Here is an 18,824-nt window from a genome sequence, read left to right as displayed (position 1 = left end):
TCCGGCCCCAAAGCCCCTCGGAGCGCACCGCAGCCCCTCTGGCCCCAAAGCCCCTCGGAGCGCACCACACCCCCTCCGGCCCCAGAGCCCCTTGGAGCGCACCACACCCCCTCCGGCCCCAGAGCCCCTCGGAGCGCACCGCACCCCCTCTGGCCCCAAAGCCCCTCGGAGCGCACCGCACCCCCTCTGGCCCCAGAGCCCCTCGGAGCGCACCACACCCCCTCTGGCCCCAAAGCCCCTCGGAGCGCACCGCACCCCCTCTGGCCCCAGAGCCGCTTGGAGCGCACCGCACCCCCTCTGGCCCCAGAGCCACTCGGAGTGCACCGCACCCCCTCCGGCCCCAGAGCCCCTCGGAGCGCACCGCACCCCCTCCGGCCCCAGAGCCCCTCGGAGCGCACCACACCCCCTCCGGCCCCAAAGCCCCTTGGAGCGCACCACACCCCCTCTGGCCCCAGAGCCCCTCGGAGCGCACCGCACCCCCTCCGGCCCCAGAGCCCCTCGGAGCGCACCACACCCCCTCCGGCCCCAGAGCCCCTCGGAGCGCACCACACCCCCTCCGGCCCCAAAGCCCCTCGGAGCGCACCACACCCCCTCCGGCCAAAAGCCCCTCGGAGCGCACCACACCCCCTCTGGCCCCAAAGCCCCTCGGAGCGCACCGCACCCCCTCCGGCCCCAAAGCCCCTCGGAGCGCACCGCACCCCCTCCGGCCCCAGAGCCCCTCGGAGCGCACCACACCCCCTCCGGCCCCAAAGCCCTTCGGAGCGCACCACACCCCCTCCAGCCCCTAGAGCCGCTCAGAGCGCACAGTGCAGCACTCCAGCAGTGATTTAAAGGGCCCTGGGTGCCCCCCTCAGCCCTCAGAGCAGCACTGAGTGTGTGCTCCAGCGGTGATTTAAATGGCCCAGAGCAGCATTGGCTGGGAGCCCCCGGCCCCTTTGAATCGCCGGGCCCTGGAGCAACTGGCCCCTTTTCACACACCCCATTGATGGGCCTGGCTGGAGGGTGTCTGCTGAGAACTTGCTCCATTGGTTGAGTTGGCGTTTCTGCTAATCCCGTCCCCTCCTGCCCATGCCCAGCCATCTCAGCGCATTCCCGGTTTGAGGAGCTAAAGTATCTGCTGCACCGGACGAAAGGTCATCGCTGCAGCAGGCCCCTTAGATTCTTTGGAAGCATCTTTCAGCTCCAAGGTGGAGACGCCAGAGAGGCGGAAGGGGATTGCTATAAACTTAGATAGGAAGTCAACGCCTATGGCAGCCCGAGAGGGCAGGGACTTCAGAATCCGGTTCTGACAGGGCAGGCAACTGGTGGTGTCTGTTCTCCTCTCGTTGGGCATGTGCCAAAGATGTCCTTGGGGACAAATCTTGCCTCTGTCTCCCAGGCTCTGGAAGAGATGCCTTGGCAGAGGAACCAATGGCGTTTCACGGGATGGGGAAGGAGTAAGATGTAGACGGTTGTTGTGGGTGGTGCCTCTCCCCTGTGCGACACAGAAACCTTCCGTGTGGAGGAGCTGTGTGGAGACACAGGATCCATTGCCAGAGGGATCTTTCGCTTTCTTCCTGAGGCGGAAGGGGTTGTGGGCGCACAGAACTAGCTAGGCCTTGTTTCTGAAGCAGCACTGAGGAGCCATCCCATCCCTGCTCTGGAGCCTTAGGCGGACGAGTCCCTCCCTCGAGGGATGGGCACGGGCAGGAGAGTTTGAGCCCTGGAGCAGAGAGGGGACACCTAAGAGCAGGCCCCATGTCACAGCCATGGAGCCCAGCACCGATGGGCGCGCCTAATAATGCTTGACGATCCATCTCCAGACCGGAACTGCGTGGTGTGGGTTCATCCCTTCTGAAGAGGCATTCGGAGGCTGGACTATTCTCAAGTCAGCCTTGTGAGGTTTAAGGTCTCAGGAGTGTTTCCTGGTTTTACTGAAGCTAAGCATCCTAATTTTTATTTTTTTTTTGGTAATTTAATCCATTTTGAAGGGTGATTCCATTTGAAATACTAAATCGACCTTTCATGGAGGAGGCTGTTGGTGCTATGTATTCGGGGTAGGAAAAATTCCCCAAAAGCGAGGCTGGTGCCAGTGGACATCCCAGGCACTATTCTGCATGAGGCTTTTTATAGAAGAACTTTTCACTCCTTCCTTTCCCTGCTGTTTTCACCCCTTTGTTCCTCCTGTTTGGAATGCCAACTAGCAAGGACTCTTTGTTCCTTGTGCCCCCCATCTGTCTGCTGTCTCTCGTTTTGTACATGGCCTCTAAACCATGGGCCGCGGGTATGCTAGGCGGGGGAAGGCTCTGCCTTCCCAAACCGCCAGCCTGACCCCGCCCATGGCTCTGCCTGCTGGAGGAGTCCTGGGGCGGAGTGTGGCTGCCCTGGAGCACCCGCCCTCTCCATGCTCCAGGGCCAGGGAGGCTGGGGCAGAAGGGACGGGGCTGGGGCCCTACCATCTCCCACTGCCCGTGCACTAGACTCTGCAGGACACGGGCTGTTTCTTTGTTCTGTGATTGTTCAGTGCCCACCCGGGGGGGGGGGGGGGGGGGGGGCGAGAAATCTTGATCCATGTCAGAGGCGTCCAGTCACTACTGCCGTACAAATAAATAACAAACATTCCCTTCTCTAGGGCATCTGGTCCTGGTGTCAGTGACTTCTCTTGTGTGTCTGAAACAAAAGACAGGACGATGTAGCACTTTAAAGACTAACAAGATGGTTTATTAGGTGATGAGCTTTCGTGGGCCAGACCCACTTCCTCAGATCAAACAGTGGAAGAAAATAGTCACAACCATAGACACCAAAGGCTACAATTAAAAAAATGAACACATATGAAATATAAAGTGCTCCCTAGTCCTGTATTTTGTTTCAGCTACACCAGACTAACACGGCTACATTTCTATCACTATTCTCTTGTGTGTGCGTGTGTTGGAACTGACCTTTGCTCCGAGAGGGCGGGCGGGTGGGCGGACAGACGCCTCCAACCATTCAATATCATTTCTTTTTAAGTGAGAAAGATCAAGCTGGTGAAGGGCCTGCAGCCTCTGGAAGCCCACGAGAAGGAGGCTGTCACCTTCGAGCTGGAGCTGTCTCATGAGGACGTGGAAGGGAGCTGGATGAAGGACGGCCTGAAACTGAAGCCAGGGGAGAGGTGCTACATTAGCACCCTGGGGAAGAAACATTCACTGACACTTTCATCCCTGAAAGTTGAAGACTCCGGCCTCCTCTCCTTCAAGGCGGAAGGCATCCATTCCTCAGGCAGGCTGCTAGTAACAGGTATCTAGCCCTGCAGTCTGGAACTCCACTTGGGGTGTGTCCCTGCGTGCCGGAGGCTGACTGCCAATGACCCAATTGATCTGGCCAGGGGTTTGATTAGCTGTTAAAGACTGAGGTTTTCAGTGTGTCAGCGTTCTGCAGTTCACACCTCACTTCGGTACTTACTATTGAGATGCACAAGGAAACAGTCCAGAACATGGATATAAATACACCCTTTCCCACACCCCCACTGGGTATTATCTATGATTGCTAGATAATCCTCTCCTTTCCTTTCCTTGACACAGTAATCCCTGAAGCCGTATTCTATTTACGGATTATGTTCTGAGTCTTGTGCTCCTATCAAGCTCAACCCTCCTCTGACTGTATTTTCTTTTTGGCAGAGTTGCCTGTGAAGATCAGCAAGCCTTTGGTAGACATCAAGGCTCCTGAGAAAGACAAAGTGACCTTTGAGTGTGAGCTCTCCAGGCCGAATGTGGAGGTCAAGTGGTTTAAGGTACAGCCCGAAAACATCTTCATTTCTGTATTAGGGCCTGATCCAACTCCCCACGAATTCAGTGGGCGCCGTTCCTTTAACTTGGAGAGGAGATGGATATGGGCTGCCACTATGCAGCTCTGCTTATCCACCATGAATCCAAACTCTCCAATTTTCTTTATGTCTCTCAGCCCACGCAGTCTACCTGTTCTCTGTCTAGAAGGTTTATTTACCAAATCTCTAAGGGCGTTTTCCTGGAGGTGGCCCCCAATTTAAATTTTTCTGAGAGTCACCATCAGTTTGCAGATTCTTGTTGCTTTTGTGTAAAGGCTTGTTGATGACAGTTGGTCTAGTCTCCACCCTCAATTAACCATGAGGCATGTTGTCAGACAGTTACAACTAGGGCTGGCGTCCGTGACTCCTGGGGTCCATTTGCACTCTTGGGCTTCTTGGGTTTCTTGGGTAGTCTTTACCGGGCATCTGTAGATCCCTTTTGAGTTCCAGTTCCTCAAAGTTTTGAGCACATGCGTAAGTCCATCCCCATTTGATGATGCCTTCACACATGTGCTTAACTTCGAACATGTACTTAAATCCCATTGATGTCAGTGAGACATAAGCATGTGTGTAGCATTAATAGGTAGCAAGTTTAAAACAAACAAAAGAGAGTATTTCTTCATGCAACATACAGTCAACCTGTGGAACTCCTTGCCAGAGGATGTTGAGAAGGCCAGGACTTTAACAGGGTTAAAAAAAGAGCTAGATAAATTCATGGAGGTTCAGTCCATCAATGGCTATTAGCCAGGAATGGTGTCTCTAGCCTCTGTCAGAAGCTGGCAATGGGAGAGAGGAGAGCGATGACTTGATTCCCTGTTTTGTTCATTCCTTTTGGGGGACACCTGGCATTGGCCACTGTCACCAGACAGTACACTGGGCTAGATGGACCTTTGGTCTCACCCAGTATGGTCGTTCTGATGTTCTTATGTATGATCATTGTGCTGAATCCAGACTTGTGTCAAGGGAATCAGAGATGATCCTGTTTTGGTCTTTTCCTTCTAGAATGGAACTGCACTCCGGCCAAGTAAAAAAGTGACCATTATTTCCCAGGAAACTAAGAGAAGCCTCATTATTCACAAGTGTGACTATGACGACCAGGGAACCTACGTATGTGATGCAGCTGATGACAAGAGTTCAGCTACACTCACAGTCCATGGTATGTTTGGTTGGCAGAGGATATGCGCTCTGCTTTGGAGGTGTATTTGGAGATGCTTCCTGGGTGATTTCTCTGCTTCTCGCCTGCTCATAAATTGCCCCCGGCTTAGAATTCTGCCTTGTTCAATTTTCTCTTGAATATGCTAGTATTGGCCTTGCTTTTAGCAGGGGGTCGGACTCAATAACCTCCTGAGGTCTCTTCCAGTCATAGGAAGAGACTTTTGCGAGTAGGTCTCAACTTTTTCTTCCAGGACTCCTGGCAATGTATCCTTTCCCGTATTCTTTTAATCTTTGTTTATTGATTCTATAATAACCCAGACGCTATGACAAATGACAGGCGAAAGACCAAAAACAGCACTGCTGGGTAGGCAGGAATGGTCAAAGGGTTAGAACTTCCTAGCTTCAGTGCGGACTCTACCCGTGATTCCATGGGAGTTCGCCAGAATCAGAAGCGGATCCAACTAAGTTTCAGGCCTATGGGGGTGGCTCCATGCTCGCGGAAGGGGCGGTGCCTCAGGAGGAAGGGGTGGAGCTGGAAGATTAGACTCCCCTGCCAGCTTTTCAGCACTGCCACAGTAGCGACAGCAGCAGCCGGGAGCCCTGGATTCTCAGGGCAGTTGCCCTCTTTGCCCCCCGGCCTCTCGTTAGTGGGCCTGATTGGGATCACAGGATTTGACCCCCTTTAAGCTATAAAGGCTAAGATGGGACAATACAATCTCACGCTTCCCTAGCTTAGGGGTGGGGCTGAGGTTAGCCTCCCCCAGTGCCGTTGGGTGGGCATCTCCGGGGCTCTGGCGATGACTTAAAGGACCTGTGGCTTCAGCCACCACGGAGGTAGTGGTGGTGGCCGCCACGAGCCCTGGGCCCTCTTAAATCGCCTGGTCCCGGCACAACTGCCCCTTTTGCCCCCACAGGCCCCGGTGACAGCCCTAAACACAAGCTGATCCTTGGCTGTGGCCAGGCACAAAGAGGAGGGTGCAAAGACAGAGCTGGTGTGGTGTTTGTGTGCTCCTCCACTGCTGGGCCTGGCTGGGGGTCAGCCCAGTCCCCAGGCATCACTTAGGGTTGCTCTTGCCTGCGCTGGCTGCCCTTGGCCCACAGGCACTGTCATGGCAGCTGTAGCCATGGCAGGGGACGCGGGGATTGATACTGGCTGGAGTAGGATCATCCCATCATCTGGCTCTAGCAGGGCCAGGAAGCCAGAGCACAGCCCGGAGCAGGGCCTTTGTATGTAGCAAGCGACTGGTCACGACATCCGGTGGCATGAGCTAAGTCCCTTCAGCTTGCCCAGCAAATGCTTGGCCAAGCCCTTACCATCAAGGAGGGTGTCTTACAGGCTGACGCTTAGGGTAGTAAGTTTTCCTGGCTGAGGAATATTAGGCTCCCTCTGGAGTATTAATTAGGACAAATTACTTAGAAGAATGTAAAATTTCCTGCTGTGGTTCTGAGGCGGGTGATGGAAACCCACCTATTCCAGTGTCGTTAAGATAATACACTGTGGGGAATTCTCAGAGGCCAGTATGAGTCCAACCTCAGGGCCCAAGTTTATTGCGGCATCAAATTGCACTTAACATATGCACAGTTTTGCCCTAGCAGGTGCCCAGCTGCTCTTACAGTCATTGGTAATTCCATATGCATACACCAGGGTAAAATGTGCCTGTTAAGCTGTGGACGGATTTGCAGAGGAAAGAGGGAAATGTGGGTTAATACACAATCCATGTTTTTTAAGACGACCACGAGAAAAGTAAATCATCTTTGTAAAACTATAGAGCAGGGGTGGGCAATCGTTTTTGGCGGGGGGCCACTCCAAGGTTTTGGAAAGTGGTCAAGCGCCGCGCTTTTCTGTGCAGGAGGTGCAAGATCTAGGATGGAGGTTGGGTGCAGGAGGGCACACGGGGTAAGGGACTGGGGTTCAGGAGACGGTGTGAGGTCTGAGAGGGAGTTTGGGGGAAGAAAGAGGTTGTGACCGGGGATGAAAGGGGTGCAGAGAGTTTGGATGGTGGGTGACCTGTGGCAGGGAGTGGGAGTGCAGAAGGGACAGGGGTTCCAGAGGCAGACTGGGAGGCACTTACCTAAGTATCTCCTGGCCAGCAGCCCTGCAGCATTCCCAATGCAGGCTGGGCTCCCTGCCTGTTGCAACCCCAAACTGCTTGAAACTTCAGGCTGCTCCTTCCATGTGGCTCTCAGCTCCGGGAGGGGAAAGAAGCTGGTGTTGCCCCCAACCCCCGCAGCCAATCTCTCAGCTGTTTGTTTCCAACCAATAGGAGCTGAGGATTGGGCTGGGGGCGGGGAGATCACACAAAGTCTCCCCCGCCTGCAGAGCAGAGAGCCACACAGACTGCGGTTTAAACCGTGCGGAGGGTGCTGGCAGGGTGGTCCGCGGGCCAGATCTGGTGGCTTGGCAGGCCAGATCCAGCCCCCAGGCCATATTTTGTCCAGCCCTGCTATAGAGGAACCAAATATAAACATGTCCTTGTGATTCCCTAGCCCGAGACATCAAGATAATTAAACCGCTGGAAGATGTGGAAGTGAATGAGAAGGAGAATGCGTCTTTCACCTGTGAGATCTCACACGACGAAGTCCAAACCCAGTGGTTCAAAAACGACAGCAAGCTGAGGGCTGGCGACAACATTAAGATGCGCCAAGAAGGTAGGGTGTAAGAGCTGGGTGTGGGACAGTGCATTGTCAATGGGTATGAGAAGGCAGAGAAAAGTGGATGGAGGGACAGGCAGTGTCGAGCTTTGAGACCAGAGAACTGACTCCTGCCATCGACTTAAGACATTCCAGCTTGTAGAAAGTCCTGCAGGTCTAGTACCATTGTCCACCGCAAGTGGAGTGATGACATGACCCCTCCGTGCAGAAGGATGTGAGCATAGATCACTTGGTTCCGGGGGGGGGGGGGGGAAACGAGCAGTCACCCCATATTGATTGATTCTGGAAGCTAGCGTGCCTGTCGCTGGGCAAGGGGGCTTTCCATGGCGAGGGAAAAAAGGAGAAATTGTATGGACATGTTGGAGAGACTCCAGATGAGTCCAGCCACCCCCTGAATTAAAGAATTCTAAGTACAGTTCAGTCCAGCTGACACACAGCAGGATGGGGGTTGGCATCTGAGCCCTGGTCTATACTAGCAAATTATTGCAAAATAACTCCCCTTAGGTCAAATTTATAAGCAGAGCGTCCTCACAACCAAGCCCGTTATTTCGAAATCTGTACTCCTGCTTTCCTAGGGTGTGTCTAGACTGCAGGCTTCTTTCGAAAGAGGCTCTTTCGAAAGCATCTTTCAAAAGAGCCTCTTTCGAAAGATCGCGTCTAGACTGCAGGCGGATCTTTCGATAGAGGAAATCCGCTTTTTCGAAAGAGAGCACCCAGCGAGTCTGGATGCTCTCTTTCGAAGACAGCCTCTTTACATTGAAGAACGCCTTCCTTCGAAAGAAGAACTTTCGAAGGAAGGCGTTCTTCCTCGTGAAACGAGGTTTACCGCCATCGAAAGAAAAGCCGCGTTCTTTCGAAATAATTTCGAAAGAACGCGGCTTGAGTCTGGATGCAGGGGAAGTTCTTTCGAAAAAAGGCTACTTTTTTCGAAAGAACCCCTGAGTGTGGACACGGCCCTAGAGTAATAACGCTTATTTTGAAATAGCAGTTGTGTGGACGCTCCGGTGCTGCTATTTCAAAATAATAACTCCCCAGAATAATTCGAAGTAATTACTCCCCAGTGCTTCTTAGGGCTTTTAGTTGAGGTTGCACGTCTACAATAACGGAGCCTGCCTCGGACTAATTTCGAGGCTCCGCCATAGTGAGGACACTCTAGCTCGACTTTGTTTTTTCAGGAGTTATTATTTTGACTTTAGATATTTTGAAATAATTTCCTAATGTAGACATGCCCTGAGTGTGTGATAATGGACCTTTGTCCGCCTCGCCATATTCCAAATGGAAATTCCGCACGGGGGAGCCAGGACAGCTTTTGTACAGGGAGTCAACTTTCCTTTTCTGATCAGTCGAGGAATGTGCACTCAGTATGACTTGGGGTCAGAGTCACCACTGTCAAAAGTGCCCATCAGTCTGTTACAGCTAACGGTATAGCCTCAGCACGTCGCCTCGGATGATGAAACCAGCTTCTCACCGCGGGTGTGTTTTTCTTCGCAGGAAGGACCTATGCATTAGTTTACAAAAGTGTCCATGTGGAGGATGCTGCTGAGATCAAATTTGTAGCAGAGAAGGCAGAATCCCGAGCACAACTTAGAGTGAAAGGTAATTCTAACAGTAATGATGGCGTTGCTAAACCTGGTAAATTAGCCATCTCCCATTGCCTTCAATGCAACCAGGGTGGAGCTGACACCGAGCACTGTTGAAAATCCCAGTCTAGTTACACTGAAATGAAAAGGGAAGAAAAACCCAACCCCTCCCCTGCAACCCCCAGCCTGCGTTTCCCTGTATAAAGTTATCAGTCTCCTTGATGGGTGTGACGGCGCGTTGGGGGTTCCCCGTCTCCTGCACCCCGAAATGGCACAAACAGACTGCACCAGCCGGTGGAATAGAGGAAGTTTATTGCCTCTCCAGGATACAGCACAGCACAGATGTAATCTGGTCACAGAGCTGGGCTAGGATGCCTCAGGCCCCCTTGAGATGGGGGAGACTGGGCCCCTAAACTCCAGCCCCTTCTCCTAGGCTCTCCTCCATGCTCTCCCACAGTAACTAACTAAATTCCCTTGCAGCCCTGCCCCCCAGTCAGGGCAGCATTCCACCTTCCTTTGTTCCTCTCCATGGGGGGTGTCTGGCCACTGGTTCAACAAGTTTGGCACTACCTTTGCATAGTGAGGTTTTCCCTGCTGGGTCTTGCTCCAGACAGCAGGGGTCACCACAGCCCAGCAAGTACCCCCACTACGTCACAATGGGTATTTACCATTTCTCAGTAACATACAAGTTTCCCTCTCAGTACAGACCATTTCTGATTTCCCCTTTTAAGATGAAAAGGGTTCATATTTTGGGGGAAAGGCAATCTTTTCCGTTCAGATGGCTCCCCCATTTCTGCCTTGTGAGCCTCGTCTCTTGCTGCTTTACCCTTAAGTTTTGTGACAAAGTCAGGGTGGGCAGCCGCAAGAGGGTGGGGACAGGCAAGGGATGTTAACCCTAGAATGATAAAGTCCCTTCTCACGATGAGCTAAGAAGAGGTTACCTCAGGTCTAATAGCAACACCTGAGTCTGAATAAGGGCTGTCTGAGGCCTTTAAAAACCCTTCTTCTGGTGAGAGGAATTGGAGGAGAGACAAGGGGTTGCAAGCTAGTGGTAGCAGGGAAATTCGCCTCTCCTCCCTGAAAGGGAAAACCCAAAACTGAACGCCTGCAGACTGACTCTCTGGACCAACAGTAGGACAACACCCCCTTGCCCTCCACCCCCACAGCAGGAGGGGAAGGGAAAAGCTATTCCTCTTAATTTTGTGGATGTACTGTGACAGACCCAGGGCAGTTGGCTATAGTAGCCTGGTGGAAGGCAAGTATACAGGGAACTGGGTGAATAGTTTTCTGTTCCCTGAGTGAACTGGCCAGGCATGGCTATCACCTAATCAAGACAGGGAGGCACCTGCAGGTAAGTAAGGCCTGCTGGGGCCAGTTTAAAAGACTTCCCCTCAGGAAGGGTAAAGGGAAGGCCAAGGACTGAGAGGGAGGAGATGCACTGAGAGGGGGAAGGACTGGGAGTGTGGCAGAGGGCTGTGGAGGAGCAGGAAGGATTGCTCCAGTACTAGGGAGAAGGTACTGGGAGGGATCGTTTGGGGAAGTGACCCAGGGAAAGGCTGGAAGACTGGAAATGGCGGAAACACTGCCAGTTGCCCCTGCCTTCGGGTCCCTAGGCTGGAACCTGGAATTAGTAGGTGGGCCTGGGTTCCCCCCAGCCCTCCTCACTACACTACAGTCTGATCCTATAGAGGGGTTTCACCTCAAACTAGGGACTAGCCTATGCTGAGGATAGCTCAGTAGGCTGTGACCCTGGCCTTTAGTAAAGGGCCGGAGGCTGTGTGGATGGACAAGGCGAGCCTGCGAGGCAAACACTAACCGCTAGGAAGCACAGAACCTTTGGGGCATGGCCAGAGCTTTGCCACAGTACGTTGGCTTCTTTTTGTTTGGTGGAGGAGGACTGCTTGGGCTGCCTTGAAAATACTGACAAGTAAATGCAGAGGGGGAAAACACACACGCTGTCCAGAGTGGGGTTGATTTACCGAGGGAAGTGCAGAGTACAGTGAGAGGCAGTGCTGAGTACGGTGAGAGGCAGGAGGTCCCCTGCTACAGTTCTACAGAGAATTTTGTTTGTGAAAAAGGCAAGCCCTAAAGGATAGAGGAAAGGTGGCCTGGTAGTTAATGCACTGTGCCTGGACTCAGGAAATCTGGATTAATTTCTCACCTTTGCCAGAGGCTCCCTGCATACCCTTGGGGCAAGGTATTTAGCCTCTTTACTTCCATTCTCCATCTGTAAAATGGGTATATTAACACTTCCTTCCTCTCATTCTTTTTCTATGGTGGGTGCAATGGGTCCCTAATCATCCAAATAATTCTTGATGAAAATAGAGGTGTTACTAACGAGCTTCATCCGACACCAGACAGTCCAGCCACATGGTTTGTATTTTCTTCATCCTCAGAACTTCCTGTAAAAATTGTGAAGCCACTGCGGGATAAGATTGCTATTGAGAAGCACCGGGGCGTCCTGGAATGCCAGGTGTCCCGCCCTAGTGCCAAAGTTAAATGGTACAAGGAGAATGTTGAGATTCTTCCCAGCCAGAAATATGAGCTGGTGAGTGACGATGTCTATAGGAAACTCATCATCAACGACGCCGAGTTTCAGGATGAGGGCCTGTATACCTGTGATGCTATTGACAACACAAGCAGTGCTCATTTCTATGTTGAAGGTACTGGGTCGTTTTCTTCCATACTGATGGGAGGGGGAGTGGATAGGTCCAGACATTATTTGGAATTTAACCTACCACTGTAACTTTTAAAAATATTATCAGATGCTAATTATCTCTGCAGCCCATTGGTGTTGCTTTCCCCTAGGATTTTGGGGGCTGGAGGAATGTGAGCTACAGTAAGCCCTAGTCTACAGTAGGGCGCTATTTTGAAATAACCCCCCATTGGTCAAATTTATAAGCAGAGCGCCCACGCTACCAAACCCACTGTTTTGAAATAATGGGCTGTTTATTTGGAAATCTGTATTCCTTGGGGAATAATGCTAATTCCAAAATAGCTATTCTGAAATAACGTTAGTGTGGACGCTCTGATGCCACTAGTTTGAAATAACGCCTCCCTAAAGTCATTTGAACTAATTTCTCCCCAGTGCTTCTTGGGGCTGTAAGTCGAGGTAGCGCATCCACATGAACGAAGCCTGCCTTGGACTGATTTCGAGGCTTTCCCGTAGTGCGGACATGCTATTTCAGTTCTCTAAAATCGGGAGTTAAAGTCAAATTTAGTTATTTCTAAATAATTTTCTAGTGTAGACATGCCCCTAAGAGTGGAGAAACCTATCTTAGGGAATATTTTTGTTTTTGCTGTGGGATTTTGAGTAGATGCCTGACGTGTTTCCCATCACTGATGTCTTTAATTCTGTGAAGCTACTATTTTGATTTATGATTCTGATAACAGATCAGAAAGATTGGGTCTTATGGTTAAGAAATAGGAGGGCACATCAGGGGACCTTGATTCTCTTCTGGCCTTTGTTACAGGTTCACTGACTATTCAAAAGTCACGTTTTCCAATACAGTAATTCCTCATTTAACACTATAGATGTGTTTCTGAAAATGTTCGTGCTAAGCAAAAGCTTGCTATGCGGAGTCAATTTTCCCATTAAAAATCATGGAAAAGGTGGGGGTGGCAAAGTCAATTTTTTGTTGGTGCTGGGTCATCAACGTGAACATTAGATATCTAGCAACACAAGATAACTAGCAACACAAGTCGCCGCAGCTTGTTAAAACACAAAGACAAATATGTGAGTGAGCAGAGGAGTGCTGTGACCACGTGTATTCATCCGCTCATGCATATTACCACTGTTTTCATCAACTTATACATCCACGCCACTTGATTCTTTTCATGTTATTTCAGGGATGGTCATGTTATTCGAAAAACATTCCCTAAAAGAAAATTGTGCTATTGTGAAAATGTGTTAAGTGGGCACATGTTAAACGAGTAATTACTGTATATAAAAAGGAACCAGTAACATTTAGTTAACTGACAAGAGTTGTATGAGGCTTAATTCACAAATGTGTGTTTCTTTCTTGAGCATTCTGTACACAAAGTTTTATAATTATTATGAAAAAGTTGATTCCTAAATGCATGGTCTAACACGTTCCTCTTCTCGCTTTGCACCCTCCTCCCAGAGCAATCCATTAATATTGTAAAGGCGCTAAATGATGTGGATGTGACAGAGCCCACAGAAGCCAGGTTTGAATGTGAGATCTCCATTCCATCGGTGAAACCCCCCAAATGGACTCTGGGTGGAGAGGTCTTACAGACTGGCAGAAATGTTACCGTAGAGCAAGAGGGCACCATTCATCGGCTCATTCTGTGGAAGACCAACTCTGACATGACTGGCACCATTCAGTTTGCAATTGGCAAATCAAAATCCACAGCAAACCTGCTTGTACGAGGTAAATTGATGCACCTTGATTGTGAGAATAAATTAGATCAGTGTTTCTCAAACTGTGCTCCGCAGAGCCCTAGGGCTCTGCGAGGCATCTCCAGGGGCTCAGCCAGGCTGACAAACTGGAAACATCGATAAGTACAACACATACAATCAGTGGACCGCTGGGGCTCCGCATAAATTTTTACGCATGTAAAGGGCTCCGGAGTCCAAAAAGTTTGAGAACCGCTGAATTAGAGCCTGGCTCCAGCTCCTTCAAACCCTTCTTCCACTCACCCAGAAATAACTTCTGTCAAACTTGCAACTCTTCTCATGTTTAGTTTCCATCGCTGAAAGTCTTTGAACTGAGATGTGTGTAGTTCATCCACAAGTCAGTAGGTTTCACGCAGGGATCACTAAATGAAATTGTATTGTCTGTGTTATCCAGGAGATCAGATTAAATGATCACAAGGGAAACTCTAGCCTTAAAATCTATGAATTTAAAACGAGGAGTTACAGTAAGATCCCATAAGAACATAAAAGCTGCCGTACGATTCGTACCATAGGCCACTGTCTCCTACAGAACTTCAAGGGCATTGTACAGAACAGAGTCACTGTAGAGTGAGCAACCCCTGTCTTCCACACTCAGCTTCTTGTAATCAGATATTTAAATTAAATTAAATTAATTAAATTTATTTAATTTAATTTAAATTTAGGGTTCCCCCAGACATGGAGTTGCATTCCAAACCACATAGGCTAATAGCCATTGATGGACATATACTCCATGAACTCATCCAGTTTTTTAAGCCAGTTATACTTTTGGCTTTCACAACATCCCTTGGCAATGAGTTCCAGAGGTTGACTGCATGAAGAATTAAAAACAAACAAAAGGAAGCATATCTTCCCACAGTGCACGGTCAACCTGTGGAACTCCTTGCCAAAGGATATTGTGAAGAGTGGTCCTTGTATTAACTGAAGTTGATTACAGATAAAATTCCATCTTTTTTTTTTAGTTTGTTCTTATCTGTTCCTCCTTTCATGCCCCTCTTTTACAACCTGTGGTACCTGTGGAACTCCTTGCCCGAGGATGTTGTAAAGACCAGGGCTTTAAAAGGGTTCAAAAAAGAACTAAATAAATTCATGGAGGATCGGTCCATCAATGACCATTAGCCAGGATGGGCAGGGATAGTGTCCCTCACCTGTTTGCCAGAAGCTAGAAATGGGCCATTTGATAATTCCCTGTTCTGTTCATTCCCTCTGGTTGAGAAAAAGCTCCAAGTTGTTGAACATAATCTTTCTATATGCTAAATACCCTTGGGCTAAATCCTAAAGTGCCCACTCAGCTCTTCTTGAGACAAAATCCCCGGGAAGCATTTTGCTGAGGAATAAACAACCCATCAAAGCTTTCAAGGTTTGGCCCTGCACATGGCGATAAGTATACAACAATGCTTTTGGGAATCATAGAATCCACAGTTCCCTGTGGACATGATGCCACTCTTCGTATCTTCAAGGTTGCCTCTTAGCAAATCAGACCTCCATCAGAAATTCAGAGTGGTCCTTGTATTAACTGAATTTGATTACAGATAAAATTCAATTTTTTTTTAGTTTGTTCTTACTTGTTCCTCCTTTCACGCCCCTCTTTTACAGATATGAATGTGCAGATTACCAGAAAGCTGGAGGATAAGACTGCCTTAGAACACCACTCAGTTGTCCTGTCCTGTGATTTTAAGCCTTCTCCAAAAGTTGTAGAATGGTTCAAGGGCCATACCCTCATTGAGCCCTCAGAAAAATACAAACTCAAGTGGGAGATGCACACAGCTGAACTCAAAATTCTGAAGCTAACACCCGAAGATTCTGGCACATACAAGTGCCGAGCAGGGAATGCCGAAACCAAAGCCACGCTGACCGTGGAAGGTACATGGTTTGCAACAGGGATGGCTTTTTCTTTGGCCTCGCACATACCTGCACGGTTGGATAGGCACCTTTGGCTTTGCAGATTCGCTGTTGGGTTTCTTTTCTTGATTACAGAGAAATTCTTACGTTTCTCCTCTGCAGGTTTAATATGTAAATAATCATTAGTGAAAAAAGTTCTATTTTTTTCAAAATCACCAGAGTGTTTGTTAACAGTGCAGTGTTGATAGTCCTGCAGATAGAAGGATAGTTCTTGTCCATCCAGTACAGGAACGTTACCTGTACAATGGCAGAATGCGTGTTATCCTCTGTCTTTCTAGGCCCTAGGGGCTAATCTGAGGAACTAGTGTAGTCTGACAGCTAAAGAAGTCTCTTTTAAGTGTTAGAGGTTCTGCATGGGTGGTCGGCAAAGATAGGGCTGGGGGAGGCAAGCTCACAGCCCCACTTCCAATCCCACCCCTTCTCCTGAGGCCCCGCCCTCACCATAGGGTGGGGAGGAGGATGGGTGTGCATGCTCCAACCTCCCCAACCCTGGAGCACAGGGAGGGCGAGCGATGGGGGCAGCAACAGTCCGCCCACAGAATGCCTGCAGTAAGCATTCTAGGGGCTGGGAATGGATGGAGCCAGGCTGGTCGTTTGGAAAGGCAGTGCTTTCTCCCACCTAGCATACCAGCTACCCATGAGGCTCAGTTTTGGGTGCTGATTAGTCCTGGGCTTTATCCCAGTGACCATGACAGAGTGGCTGAAATGGAGTTGCTAAGGGAGACAGAGGCAGATAGAAGAGACTTTCCAGGGCACATTAGTGCAGTCCTACACCCAGTCTGACAGCTTCACTGCTGTGTAGGAGGATGAAAGTCTCAGGGAAGTAGAACATCAAGCTGGAGCAAAGGGAAATGATTCCATAGTTGGAACCCTCCTGCCATATAATGTCATGGTATCCTTGCACAGAGGATACCATGGGGGGCAAGTATTGGAAAACGACAGTAATAATAATGGGGAATTTTGTTCTTAGAGATAGAGATAGATCAGGTGTGGTCAGTGGAGAACCGCATGGTGACTTGCCACTCAGCAAAGGAGGAGATAAAGGAAAGGAGAAGACTGAGAGAGGACATGAGAGCAATTTTCAGATATCTAAAAGGGAGTCAACAAGGAAGAGGGAGAAAAATTGTTTTCCTTAGCCTCTGATGATAGGACAAAAAGAACAAACTTAAACTGCAGCAAGGGAGGTTTAGGTTGGACATTAGGAAAAACTTCCTAGCTGTCAGGGTGGTGAAAAACTGGAATAAGTTGCCTAGGGAGGTTGTGGAATCTCCATCTCTGGAGATATTTAAGAGCAGGTTAGACAGATACACCTGTCAGGGATGGTCTAGATGGTGCTGGGTCCTGCCATGAGGGCAGTGGACTGGACTCGATGACCTCTCGAGGTCCCTTCCAGTTCTAGAGTTCTATGATTCTATAAAGGCGCACTCAAGGCAGACGAGGCTATTGCAAAGAAGCTAAACGAATTCTTTGTCTGAACCTTCACGACTGAGGAAGTGGGGGAGATTCCCACACCTGAGCCATTCTTTTTAGGTGACAAATCTGAAGAACTGTCCCAGCTTTGTGATGTCAGTAGAGGAGGTTTTGTATCAAATGGATACATTAAACAAGAAGTCATCCCCAGGGCCAGAGGGTATTGACTCAAGAGTTCTGAAGGAACTCAAATGTGAAATTACCCAAGGGTGGCAGGTAACCTATCACGTAAATGAACCTTGGTGAATCAGATGACTTCAGGAGAGCTGATGTAAAACCGATATTTTTAGAAAAAGGCTGTAGAGGTGATCCTGGCAATATACAGGCCGGTCAGCCTAACTTCAGTCCTAGGCAAATTGGTTGAAATGGTAGTAAAGAACAGAATGATCAAACACGTCAACGAGCTTGATGTGTTGGGAAAGACATGGCTTTTGTAAAGTTAAAACACACCTGACCAATGCACGCCTGGGGCTTAACCCCTTCCTGCCCATGCTGGAGCCAGGGGACAGGAGATGGCTGGGTTAGTTGGTGACCAGCAGCAACCTGGAGGTGTTCATTGCCTTTTGACATTGTGTGGGCAGGATGGGACAAGCTGTTTTCAGCCATGGTGGCCTATCAGTGTGGGGGAGGAGTAGAAGATGGGATGAGCTCTGCAAAGACATGGGCCAGATCATCTTTTCCACACCCCTCCTCATCCCCTGAGGCTGGAAGCAGCCCCCATCCCTTCCCTCCTGCGCAGCGCCAAAAGGCTGCTGCTGGCCACTTTGGCTTTGAACCCTGCCAGAAATCTGTGGAGAGGCACGTGACTTTGCATGCCCCTCACACATTGTCTCCGGAAGACATGGGCAGGTCCATCTTGGGAGCCCAGCCAGGCATGGAAGGCAGAGAGTGCCATGCAGGGGGGGTCAGGTTGGTTGGTTACCCTCCCAGTCTGAGAGAAGGGCATGTTTGTTGTGGGTGACCTCTCCCTGTGTAAACCCAAAAGCCGTGAAGAGAAGGTAAATACAAAGAATCCAACTACACAGCATTTCTTTACAAGAGGGGCTCATCCAGCTTGTTGTTAATTTGAACGTTTCTACTGAGTCGTTCTGACCGGTAGCTGTTGAGCTCACTCGAATATGAGTAATTTTACCAAGTGTTCCGTAATCCGCATAGGGAAATATGATGGCCCTTCTGTGATAGACAGGAGATCGGCCCTCTTGATCTAATGGTCCCTGCTGGCCTTGCCCTGTATCAGATCTATGACGCTGTTAATGGTTTTATTAATTTTCATAACTCTGGTGGGGATTGTTTAGTTATTGATCCTGCTACTTTGGTTCCTTGCAGCCCGGCAAGTGGCAATCACCAAGCACCTGCAGGATGTGGAGATAGAGGAGGACAACAGCGCTGTCTTCTCCTGTGAGCTGTCCCATGAGGATGAGGAGGTGGAATGGCTACTGAATGACACCGTCCTCTACTCCGACAGCTGCAATGAGATCAAGAAGATCGGCAGGTGCCATACTCTGACCCTGAAACAAGTCACGCCCGACGATGCAGGAACGGTGACAGTCAAGACATTGAAGGTGTCGGAAAGCGCTCAGCTGAAAGTGAAAGGTAGGTAATGGCCCCAATCCTGTGGCATCATTTAACAATGGAAATAAGAAATAGAGAAAAACGTTATTTAGTTGTCCCGTCTATTCCCTGACAGTTCAGTGTAGCTCCCTATAGGCCTTCTCCATCTAGCATTTGAGTTAATTCACATGGATTCTACCACTTGCCTTAGGTGTGAATGTCTTAGTCCAGCTGAAGTTATCATTAGGAAATTTGACCTAATATCATGCTAAATATTTCCTTTGTTCAGCATTATCCCATTACTTCTCATTGTTGC

The 18,824-nt window shown here is 49.6% G+C and overlaps 1 protein-coding gene across 31 annotated transcripts in view; it reads left to right on the top strand.

Annotated features, from left to right (window-relative positions):
- The window catches only part of OBSCN (obscurin, cytoskeletal calmodulin and titin-interacting RhoGEF), a 320,581-nt gene that overhangs the window by 84,302 nt on the left and 217,455 nt on the right, over window positions 1-18,824 (top strand). For all 31 annotated transcript variants that reach the window (XM_089776829.1, XM_089776823.1, XM_089776814.1 and 28 more), the window contains 9 exons: window positions 2,989-3,255; window positions 3,636-3,748; window positions 4,784-4,937; window positions 7,424-7,585; window positions 9,080-9,184; window positions 11,565-11,831; window positions 13,293-13,562; window positions 15,182-15,448; window positions 18,284-18,550. In XM_089776829.1, the coding sequence (XP_089632955.1) occupies window positions 2,989-3,255; window positions 3,636-3,748; window positions 4,784-4,937; window positions 7,424-7,585; window positions 9,080-9,184; window positions 11,565-11,831; window positions 13,293-13,562; window positions 15,182-15,448; window positions 18,284-18,550 (1,872 nt within the window). The remainder of the gene's footprint in view (window positions 1-2,988; window positions 3,256-3,635; window positions 3,749-4,783; window positions 4,938-7,423; window positions 7,586-9,079; window positions 9,185-11,564; window positions 11,832-13,292; window positions 13,563-15,181; window positions 15,449-18,283; window positions 18,551-18,824) is intronic.

This window comes from Pelodiscus sinensis, chromosome 2 (genome assembly GCF_052426305.1).
Source record: "Pelodiscus sinensis isolate ZL-2025 chromosome 2, ASM5242630v1, whole genome shotgun sequence".
Classification (NCBI taxonomy): Eukaryota; Metazoa; Chordata; order Testudines; family Trionychidae; genus Pelodiscus; species Pelodiscus sinensis.
Note: the sequence above shows the minus strand (reverse complement) of the source record. Positions and strands in the feature narration are given on the sequence as shown.